Source organism: Hyaena hyaena, unplaced genomic scaffold (genome assembly GCF_003009895.1).
Source record: "Hyaena hyaena isolate Hyena2069 unplaced genomic scaffold, ASM300989v1 scaffold_10, whole genome shotgun sequence".
In the NCBI taxonomy this organism is placed as follows: Eukaryota; Metazoa; Chordata; class Mammalia; order Carnivora; family Hyaenidae; genus Hyaena; species Hyaena hyaena.
Genome location: NW_024080642.1, coordinates 7,991,852 through 8,004,136, shown reverse-complemented (window position 1 = coordinate 8,004,136; position 12,285 = coordinate 7,991,852). Strand labels below are relative to the sequence as shown.

Here is a 12,285-nt window from a genome sequence, read left to right as displayed (position 1 = left end):
TATCCAATGAAAACTGATCAGTTCAATACCTAAGTTCACATAGAGATGTAGTAGCAAAATTAGGACTCAAACTTTGGCTCCAGAACCCAAGTGCTCAAGATCAGCATCAAGTGGCTAACTGTTACTATGACTGTGACTTTCGTAAAATACACATGGAAGTGAGATCATTCACTATTTGTCTCTGAGTCTGGCTTATTTCACATAATGAGAAGAGAAGGAGAGAGAGAGAATATAATATCTTCCTTATCTCTTCATCTCTTGGTGGACAGTTAGCTTGTTTCCATACCTCAGCTATTGTGAATAATGCTGCCATAAAAATGAGACTGAAGATATCTTTTTAATACCCTGTTTCATTTCCTTTGGATACACACTCAGAAGTGAGAAAAGAAATAATAAAGGGAGGGAAAAGGAGAGCTTTGTGATTATTGACATTAGAGAGTTTTTCAAAGAGATATACCTTATAAAAGGAGGGGGGAAATTCTTCTCTGAAAATGAGATGCTTGGGGAGGAAATTCACTAGGCTTGTTTTTGCTAGGACATAAACCCAGTGATCCTGGTGATTTACAAAAATCCAATGTCAGCATAGACACCTGTTACTTCCTGGGCTCTAGAATCACTATTAGTTTGGTCATTGGAACAATTTCTAATTTCATGCTGGCCCTTGTAATAACACGTTTTTTGTACTACAGTAGTTAATCAAGATTTCTAAATGCTGTCCATTCCTTGTAGTATGCAATTTTTAAAAAATGTGTTATTTTTGGTTTTTCTATTACATTGTAAAGTCCTTGAGGCAAAAACTTTGTCTTCCATGTTGAATAAGTGGATTAAAAACTGTATTTTGCACATATTTGTGCTTTTTCCATAAGTCTAGCAAAATATCCAGCACATACAATGTAAAAGACACTTGTGAATTGATTGAATCATTGGTGTTTGAGTGATGGTTCTGGGACGTGAAAGGATGGCCACTTTTTTTTTTTCATATTTTATTTTTTTTTTACAAATAGTTTATTGTCAAATTAGTTTCCACATAATACCCAGTGCTCATCCCCACAAGTGCCCTCCTCCATGCCCACCCCCCTCCCCCCCACATCCATCAGTCCTCAGTTTTTGTCAGCATTCAAGAGTCTCTCATGGTTTGCCTCTCTCCCTTTCCCCCACCATTTTCCCCCTTCTTCTCCCCCTTGTTCCTCAGTTAAGTTCCTCCTAATCCTCCTATACATGCAAACATATGATATTTGTCCTNGGATGGCCACTTTTGATTCACAGATTGCTCACTTGTTAGATATGAGTGTCGAGGGCTAATTGTTGATCTGATCAACAAGGACATTTTTCCAAAATGTTGGCTATCTCTAGATTTAGTAAACACATCATAGAGATTGCTGATCATTTGAATCAAAACTGGTGGTAAAGGAAGATGGTTACATAAACTCCACTAATAATTCTGGATTCTTCTCCCCTTTCTTAACAAAGGAGCCATGAAAGAAGACAACCAGTCTTCTATCCTGGAATTCATCCTCCTGGGAGTTACTGGTCAGCAGCAACAGGAAGACGTCTTCTTCATCCTCTTCCTGTTCATTTACCCCATCACAGTGACTGGAAACCTGCTCATCATCTTGGCCATCCACTCTGACATTCGCCTTCACATCCCCATGTACTTTTTCCTTGCCAACCTCTCCTTTGTTGACATCTTATTCTCCTCTGTAACCATCCCCAAGATGCTAGCCAACCATCTCTTGCACAGCAAAGCCATCTCCTTTGGGGGATGCCTAGCACAGATGTATTTCATGATTGCCTTGGGTAACACAGATAGCTATATCCTGGCTGTGATGGCATATGATCGTGCCGTGGCCATCAGCCGCCCACTTCATTACACAATGATTATGAGCCCACGGACTTGTGTCTTGTTAGTTGTCATGTCCTGGGTGGTTGGAAACGCCAATGCCCTCCCCCACACTCTGCTCACAGCTAGTCTGTCCTTCTGTGGCAATAAGGAAGTAGCCAACTTCTACTGTGACATTAGCCCTTTGCTTAAGCTGTCCTGTTCTGACATCCACTTTAATGTGAAGATGATGTACCTAGGGGTTGGTGTATTCTCCATGCCATTATTATGCATCATCATCTCCTATGTCCGAGTCTTTTCCACAGTCCTGAGGGTTCCATCCACCAAGGGTGTGCTCAAAGCCTTCTCCACTTGTGGCTCCCACCTCACAGTTGTTTCTCTGTATTATGGGACAGTCATGGGCATGTATTTCCGCCCTCTGACTAGTTACATCCTAAAGGATGCAATCATAACTGTTATGTACATGGCAGTGACTCCAATGTTAAATCCTTTTATTTATAGTCTGAGAAACAGAGACATGAAGGCTGCCCTGAAGATTCTATTCAGCAAGAGAATATCCTCATAACCAATGTGAGGTCATATTGAAGACTGCAGTCACCAATTAGTATGCACCTGGAAGTCCAGCCCTTAATGTTCATCCCTTCCAAGAAGCTACTGTTGATCTTTCCAGCTACAAAGTCCCCTTCTGTGAAATCTAGTAACAGTTTATGACACATCTTATTGAAATCATCCCTGTGTACACATTATTGTCCTTTTGTCAGCTTAGAAATATTGGAGTCATATCCCAGATAAGCTACTGATAAGCAGAGTAAAGTTGAAAAGGTCTGAAGCTCTGCTTTTTTATCAGCATATGAGGAATAATAATATCTGTTCCACCACAGTCACAGGGCATGAAGATTGCAAAAGTCCATGACTTGAAGGCTAAACATCACCATTCAAATGTCAATTTTTCTTGGATATATGTTAACCACCCTAGTATACTCACAAGCATCTGAAGACAAGAACTATCTTAAAATATCACTGTACCTCTCAAAGTCTTGTTCATATACAGTGTATCCGATGTTTCCTGATGGAAAATGAGATGAGCAAATGAAAATGTCTGTCTCTGAACTGTAATCGGCTAATATTAGACATAATCAGACTAGATATTATTTACCTATCCAGTAAAATCATTAAAGGAAATGACATGGCAGATATTTTTGTTCTTATTCTATTGTTGATTAAACTAGACTGTTTCTAAAGAGCATAAGATTCTCCCTAAAATCTTACCAAAATTATACTCATAGAGTTATTCATTTTAAAGTAATAAATATTCAAACTTAATTACATCATGAAACAAAATTACTGTGACAACAAATTGGAGTGCCAAATAAATGAAGAAAAAAGAGCAGTATTGAAAATGATGTGACTTTGTTTCTCCAGTATGGTCCAGGGAAGATAAAGCTTTGATTCTGGATGATCAGCCCTGATATGTAGGTGATATTTCCTAAACAGAGATACTTAATCCAACAGGTCCCAAATAACCAATGAGGAACTCCCCTACCTATGATTTGATTCTGTTTATGAGGAAATTATAAAACTTTTTCAAAATATTAATAGTATATAAATGATTGTCCTTAAGTATCATATTTCCAAACAAGATAACATTTTGAAGAGGAGAAATGAGTATATCCTAGAACAGTGTGCAGGTTGTTTTATTATCTACTATTTTTAACTGCAAGTAAAAATAGAAAACTATAACTTTCTATAGATTATTCACATTGTCAGCCATTTGTCCATGTTGAAAGAATTTAGATATCATAAGATGATGTTATTCACTGTTTAGTGCTCTAAAACACCAAGGATAAGAACTAACCCAATTATCTTCTTTCCAACCAAAAAGGATGTGATTACAAATACTTATGAATCTGTGTGAATAGTTTTCCAAATCACAGAGGAAATGGAGGTATTTTATGCAGGGAATTTCAAGGTTGGCCAATGAAAATGTTATATAAATTTATTGCTTGTTTCTACCCATGAGAATGTGAAGATTTGAGATCTGTTTTGTTCACTGTTGTATCTTCAGAACTTAGACAATGCTGGCATATAGTAATTACTTAATAAATTTGTATGAAATGAATAAATGAACTCTGCAATATTATGTTTTAAATAGTTTATCGTAAAGTTGGTTTCCGTGTAACACCCAGTGCTCATCCTGCAATATTATTTTTATTATTTTTTTATGTTTTATTTATTTCTAGGAGAGAGAGAGAGAGACAGCGTGAGCAGGGGAGGGTCAGAGAGAGAGGGAGTCATAGACTGAAATAGGCTCCAGGCTCTGAGCTGGCAGTCAGCACAGAGCCTGATGCGGGGCTTGAACCCACGAACCGCGAGATCATGACCTAAGCGAAAGTCGGACGCTTAACCGACTAAGCCACCCAGGTGCCCCCTGCAATATTATTTTTAAACAATGATTGCAATGAGGTTAATTTTGTTGCTATAGGGTAAGTTCAAATAGCATAAGATATTTCAAGTATTTCCCCTAGTGAAATATTGTCAAAGAGGAGAGTATAAAATAAGGCCTGAGAATATAGGCTCTTAGGAGAACGCCATACCATTTAGCTGCTCTATATCAGTCTCATGCTATTCCTCTGTTTAATTTGGACAAGGGAAGTTAACCTCCTCTACTGTATCCTACAGTAATCTTAAGAATCTATGTGTATGATTATAGTACAAATAAAAATCACTGCACTTATATGTCAAATCATTTCCCTTTGATTCTGTCAAACATGCTGTCTTGAAATAATTTTAACACTATAATTTAAATTTCTTCACGTACCAATGTCCACAGATTGACTAAATCTGGAAAAGACTACAGTCTATGACTGGTATATGTTTGGGTCAGCTCAGGCCAATCAGAAAACACAAATCACATCTAGTGTTTTTAAACCAAGAGGATCTACCACAGGGAAGTAGATATATAGGTGTGTCCTGAAAAAGACTATAAGAGAAAGAGATGGGTGTGAAAGTAGCCCAGAGATTATTACCACCAGAATAAATCACTTCCCCTAGGTACAAGAGGGAAATGTCATGTTATCAGAACCTAGCAGCTCAGAAGAGGGATGATCACATGTCTGAGGGATGATCTCAGATGCTCACGTCTCTGAGGGGAGGTTCCAAACAGCTACCAGTTGGCCTTCACCTGCTGAGGTGACCCAAACCTTCATTCCTGAGGGGCCTCAGTCCCTCAGTCTACAATAGTACTGCCTTTATTATTCTTGTTGTTGTTGCTGTTGTTTGGATGCTGTAATTCTTGTTAATCTCCATTATTGGGCATGGAAATACAAAAGTTACCCCAGACATAGTTCTAGACATAGACCTCCTTGTCCCCTATTGTGTGAAGGCAACAAAATGTCCTTAGTAATTGGGTCAGTCTCTTCAGCAAGTAGAGAAATGAATGGCCACAGAGACATTACTGAATCTGAGCAACATAATAGTAATATTTAAAAATGTAAATCCTGGGAACATGGGTGGCTCAGTCAGCAGAGTGACTAACTTTTGATTTCAGCTCAGGTTATGATCTCAGGGTCAAGAGATCAAGCCCCATGTTGGGCTCTGTGCTGAACATGGAGCTTGCTTAAGATTCTCTCTTTCTTCCTCTCCTTCTGTCCCTCTCTCATTCTCTCTTTCTTAAAAAATAAATAAATAAATAAGTAAATAAAGCAAGGCAAAGATGAGCCTAGGGTTCAGGATGAGAAGAAGTTCAAAAGGGGAGAGTCAGGAGAATGCAACTGGAGATACTATGTAGTTAGACGTTAGTTATTACTAAAGACCTAACTATCAGGTTTCATGGTGAGTCTAGGAGTGTTTGTGGTACTGTGTAGACAGATATATAGATGATAGATAGATAGATGATAGATAGATAGATAGATAGATCGATAGATAGAGATAATAAAAGCTCTGCATGTAGCAATGATGAGAGTTTGTGTGAACTAAGATTGGATAGACAGAGTGCTGTAGGGGAACAGAGAGGATTGGTGAGACCAGGAGTTTAATTAGACAGCTCAGAGCAATCTACAGAAACAGTGAAGATATAGAAGAGGATCTACAGTTGACCATTGAACAAACTTGAGTTTAAACTGCACAGGCCCACTTATACATAGATTTTTTTTTTTTACAGTACAGTACTGCCAATGTATTTACTCTTCCTTAGAATTTCCTTAACAAACATTTTCTTTTCTCTAGCTTACTTTATTGTAAGAATACAGCATCTAATACATATAATATACAAAATGTGTGTTGATGGATTGTTTATCTTATTGGTAAGGCTTCCAGTCAATAGTAAACTATGAATAGTTAAGTTTTAGGGGAACCAAAAGCTATTCACAGATTTTTTTACTGTACAGGGAGTTGATGCCCTAACCTCAGTTGTTCGATGGTCAACTGTAAATACAAAGGTAATGGAAATAGAAGCAATAGAATGTGGTAATTATTATGAAAGTAGTAAGTAAGATATCTTGAAGGTATTGGGATTTCAATTAAAAGTCAATGATATGTTTAATGAAAATTGTTAATGAGAGAGTCATTTAAGAAATATTAGTTCCACTTAGGCATGTTTTCAAGGGTTCTTTTGGGACATTTTCATGGAGGTATTCAATTAAATAGAATATTTAATTAAATATTAATTAAATGAATTAAATGAAACTCTGGAGTAAAATTAATACCACATAGACCACAATAAAATGATAAGTAAAGTTATGGAACCAAATTGAATCATCTAAAAGTATAAGATTCCAGCCTAAAAGTCTTATAGAATGACTAAACTTCAAGAAAAGGGTCATGATGCAGGATGAGGATTATAGTGAGGGAAGAAAGACACAGGTACAATCTAGGATTGACGTCAAGCTACATATCTGTGTTCTTTTTGTAACACCTAAAAAGCACATAGCAGTGTATTGTCACAGTAATTTTGAGTGAGCACTCAACTGAATAAAAATGAAACAATAACCAACACAAGGAACAAAACGATAAGTGCTGCAAAAGAAATTCAAAATATGCCCTGCAGGTTTAGAGAAAGTAAATAATTTCATTAAATATCAAATATAAATATATGAACAGCTGTCCATGTTTACTGTAATACATATATTATTTTGTCTTTTGATTTTCAAAATAGCCCTGTGTCATGAAAGAAAATAGCCCTCCTTTGTAGATAAGAAAGCTGTATCTCCAAAAGGTAAAGCAATTTATTCAATGTCTTTCAATTAGTAAGATGCAGGTCTAGTAAAATGGGATTTGAGCCCAGTTTCCTCTTGACAAATGCTCTTCCCTCAGCTTCACAGCTGACCCACTTAGGAGGTATACAATTCTGAGGGATGTCTAAGTATGTTGGGATGTGTGCACTAGCAGGACCCATGGCTAGAACTTTGACAAGCAGAGAGAACTCTCCACTCTTGGTAGAACATGAGCTATAGCACAGAGATGGGAAACATGGGCTCATAGAAGGTACCAAACTTGAAAGAAAAGAGAGAAATGATTCTTCACTGTTTATTTTCTTTTCTTTTTTAATTTTAGAGACAGAGAGCATGAGTGGGGAAGAAGGGAAGAAGGGCAGAGGGAGAGAGAAAGAAGAATCTCAAGCAGTCTCTATGCTCAGCATGCAGCCCAACGCAGGGATCAATGCCACAACCCTGGGACCATGACCTGAGTCAAAATCAAGAACTGGACTCTCAACCAACTGAACCACCCAGGCGCCCCTGATCCTTCACTGTTTCTACCCTCACCACTTTCAATCAGCCAATCCAAATTTATCCAGTGAAGTCTGAAGATGCCAAAGAACTCCACAAGTAGCATATGACTGTTAAAAAAAAGGGGGGTGGGCAAATGGTGTCATTTAGAGTTCCTAAATTGATGCCTAATATATAATCTAACTGCAGTTTCAACCTTTCCCAGAAATATAGCCTTAATTGGTCAGTCAGAAATTTTTCAGTCAGGACCAAGAGGCTGCCATATGGGCCCTAGCCATCCCCTGAAGAAAAGTGAGGTCATTTGCATAAGACCCTTTGCTTCCCCCCCTAGCAAAAAGCTCTGCATCAAACAATTCTTTTCTTTGCTAATAATGTTCTCACCCCATCCTCCTTCTATAAAAATCTTCCATTTTGTACAACTCCTTGGAGTACCTCTCTACTTGCTAGATGGGGTACTGCCTGATTCATTAATCATTTAATAAAGCCAGTGATATCTTCAAATTTACTTGGTTGAATTTTATTATTTAACACTAGTGACATAAATCACAGCTGTCATACTCCATTCCTCCTCTGGTTTTTCAGGAAGTTATGGGAAAGTTTAAAATATGTGTCATTGGCTATGGGTTTAGGAAAAATCAAAGCAGATAAGGTTTTCCTTCTCTGAAATTACTCCTCTATTCTTGAAGAAAGGAATAGTGAGACCCATGCATCCCCTGAGGACAGTTGCTCATTGTCTAGAGTTAATGAGGAGCGCCGGGGCTGTAATCTCTGATGGTTGCAGCAAGCCTTGAAAGATCGCCATATGTTGCAGGTGAATAAAATGCTAGGATCATGCTCAGAACACAGAGGTGAATGGCAGGTTCTTAATGCCTTAGCCTCTTCCAGATCAGCTTATGGCTAAAACATAACACTGGATTCTTCATCCTTTTGGGTTTGGGGTACTTCACAGAATTAATTATCTTCAATTTAATGGGTCTTGAGATTGGCCCAACCTATAGCTAAGAAAACAGAACCTTAATTCCAAGGATGCTCATAAAGTTACTAGAACACATTTCTTCTGAGTCCTATGAACAAGCAAAAGGGCAGACATTAGTAGCAAATTCTGAAATAAATAGAACAGGGATGCTATGCGGTGGTTATTAGGCTCTGTGGTATTCTGTGAATGCGGCATCCCAGATAACCTATGTTGGCATGGGCATAGTCAACCTGGTAGGTAATCTTGTCCCCTTTTCTCCAAATGGACAAAAATGAAAAGTTCTATAATCTTGTGAGACAAAAAGGAGAAATTTGAGCAGATGCAGTGATGGCTAGAATCATTCAACACATCCAGAGCATGAAGCAAATTTCCTTTTGGTGCCTCAAACAGATGTTCTTGTCTCCTTCTGACCATCCACAATGGGAAAGATGTATGCAAGCCAGATGATAGCCTGCCAGTAACACCCTCAGGGATTGTCAAGAACAACCAGGTAAGGCCTAAGAGACTCCATTCTGTTCTTTTCTCTCCCCTTCCTCCTGCACCCATCCCACACTGTGGTCAGCTGGTTGTGTGTCTCTCACAAACAGCCCTGTAACAACAATGTGATACTGCTTTAGGGGCAGAGACCCAGGTCCTTAGAATCTCAAATCATTGTGCTATAAGCAGAACAGAGCACAGGAGCCAACAGCGACTTATCTCCAAATAATTCCATGATGATCCCTTGCACTCAACTTCTAGCCTCTGCAGGAGACACAAACGTACTCACACACATCCACAAATACACAAATATACACATTCATGCCCAAACACCACACTAAAGCATTAAAAGGATGTGGCTCCAAACAAACAGGTTTCTCTGCTATTTACAGAATCTCCAGCAAAGAGAGGCTGCATTATACTGTATTATCTTTCATTTTATACATTTTATGAACCCGTGGCTTGGTTTTATATAACACTAACCTCAATTAATTTATTTTTTCAATAAGTAGTATATTCACGTGGTTCAAACTTTGAAATGAGCTAAAAAGTATACATGAAAATCTGTCTCCCTCTCTTGTGTCTCATCCACCCAATTCCTTTACCTCTAACAAGCAATCACTGTCATTGGTTTCCTGCTTATTCTTCTGGATATATTTAATAAATATACTAGCTAACTAGTATATAGATATAATATATAGTATAGTATTATAATCTATATAACTAAAATATAGATTATTCTTGGGAGGTAGGATTAAATTGTTATATTTAGAACCAATATGGGAATAGGAGTTGGACATCATAGGAGTTGGATCAGGAGTTCCTGATCACTCAGTTCCCAACCACCATCTTATTCCCTGTTTCTAACCTTGTAACTTTCACTTCTTTCTACCCTGGATGGTCTTTTCCTCACCTGTGGGGAACACAGATTCTCTAAATTTCATTTCCATTTTCAAATGTGAACTTGTGTCCAGAGGGCTTCCAAGTGAAGTTCAAGTTGTAATCAATCAATTACAGAAAATTCATGTTAAAAAAAAGCACACAGCTAATATGAGCTAACATGAGAACAAATTTGTTTTGAGTCATGGAAGTTATATTTTATAACAAGCCTGGGGAAATGCCCACTGGCTCCATGTGAAAAGGAAAGACTATACTCTGAATGAGTTGTGTGTTTGGGTGAAGTGCTGGGTCTCATATAGCAAGAGATAGCCTTAAAGTTGGGGGTAAACTATAGCAAACATGGAAAGAAAGGAGAAAGCCCAGTCTCTGATCTGTGATTTTCGGAGCTAAGAGGAAGGCTCTTGGGGGAGTTAGGGCCAAGGTTTCTGTCTCTGCTGAGGCAGAAACCATCAAGAGACAAGACTGACAAGAGTGGAGATTCTGAGGCCCTTTCAATACGTCTTAAGCCAATGAGCGACGTCTGTCCTGAGTGAGGGAGAGGTATGGGTCAGCTCCAAGCAGGGGAAAAAGCAACAGCTATGGAGGCCAGGGAACCACAGAAGTGGCTGTGGTTAGAAGGGGCATAGGGAGAGGACAGCCAATGCAGCTATGCACAAATATGTACTGAGCTCCACGACTCCGCCCACTACGCGGAGAGCTCTAAGGGTGTGGTGAATAAAGAATCTAGTAACCATGGGCCCTGGGTAGTGTAGGGACTCTTGGGAGAGAGCAGAGGAAACACTACCTATGAGGATGACATTTTGGCCAATGGCACACAAGCAGATGACCTTGCAGATGTCACCTGTTAGCAGACAAGTTGGGGTGACTAAGACCATGCATGAGTGGGGTGGAGGAAGCACAGGTCTTGGAATGAAACACTGAGGATAGATCCTGTCTCTGCCCTTGCTGGTGACTTAAGGGTTAGTGGTTATTTATTCATTTTTCCTGGGGTGGGGGTGTTGTCTCTTATTTATTAAAATTAATGATTGTGCTTTTAAGAATATACTTTCTATAATATACATAGAAAATAGCTCCCCACTTTTTTACTTGCCTTTTTACTTTGTGTGCATTTTTTTTTAATTTTTAGAAATGTTTATTTATTCTTAAGAGACAGAGACGGAGCATGAGTGAGGGAGGAGCAGAAAGAGAGGGAGACACAGAATCTGAAGCAGGTTCCAGGCTCTGAGCTGTCAGCACAGAGCCCGTCGCAGGCCAAACCTACCAGCAGTGAGATCATGACCTGAGCCAAAGTCGGATGCCCAACCGACTGAGCCAGCCAGGCACCCCATCAATTTTTTTCTTTAATAGAAGAATTTTTAAATTTAAATTTATTAGACCAATTTTCTTTTCCTTTATTGTTGCTTCCATTGCTTTTTACTTAGGCCACCCTATCTCAAGATCAAATAACTACTGGGCTGTGTTTTATTCTGCTTGCTTTATAGTTGTATCTATATAAAATGCTTTAACCACCTGAAATTTTTTTGGTAAATACTGGGAGGTGTGAATCTAAATTCACTACCCCCGTGGAGTCACAAGCCTGCCTGCAGAACCATCTGTTAAGTCTCCCTTTTGTTTCTTACCAATTGGCACTGCCAACTTTAGCAGACCAAATTCTGATCTCTATGGTGCTGTTTCTGGGCTTTCTGGTTTTTTCCTTTGATGGATATTTGTAATGAGGAGAGGGAGCAGTCTGCAACACACCCTGCAGTATCTGTATAAAAGAGAAAGAAGGTGTGGTGAGAAATATGCATGGTCAGAGAGAATAAGATACAAATGCCACTACTGCCAGGTGCACGGTGATTCCAGTGGGTGAAGCTAGGGCTGACGAATTCACAGGACAGGCTCAGCTGCGGAGGGAAAATGAAGCATGGTGGAAAACTGATTCTGTGATTTAATTCCTCTGATAAAACTTTGTTCCATTCCCAGGATTTTACCTAGAAAGAGCTTTGTTTGACATCTTTATGTTTCTGTTACCATGTTTCCTACATATTCCTATGACCAGGACTTTATTAACTCAAAGCTATGTGTAAAACTAGTAATAAAAATGTATAGGCTGTTCCCTCCACCTGATATTATGTCTATCTAATCTCCCTTTCAGTTCTTTGTACTCTTTGAGATTTATTGATGCACATGATAGATACTTACTGAGTACCCATCTCCTATCAGACTCAGGGCTAATGCACATTTCCAAGATGAAAAAGATAGACATTTTCTTGGGCTTCTCTCAAAGATACAGTAGAACAGGGGCACCTGGGTGGCTTAGTCAGTTAAGCGTCCGACTTTCGCTTAGGTCATGATCTCGCGGGTCGTGGGTTCGAGCCCCCCATCGG

General features: G+C 38.9%; 1 protein-coding gene across 1 annotated transcript; it reads left to right on the top strand.

Moving 5' to 3' along the window:
* The first annotated feature begins 1,475 nt into the window (after nucleotides 1-1,475).
* Nucleotides 1,476-2,405, top strand: LOC120246567 (olfactory receptor 1A1). Its single transcript, XM_039254196.1, has one exon. The coding sequence runs from the start codon at nucleotides 1,476-1,478 to the stop codon at nucleotides 2,403-2,405; it is 930 nt and encodes a 309-aa protein (XP_039110127.1).
* The last annotated feature ends 9,880 nt before the right edge of the window (nucleotides 2,406-12,285 follow it).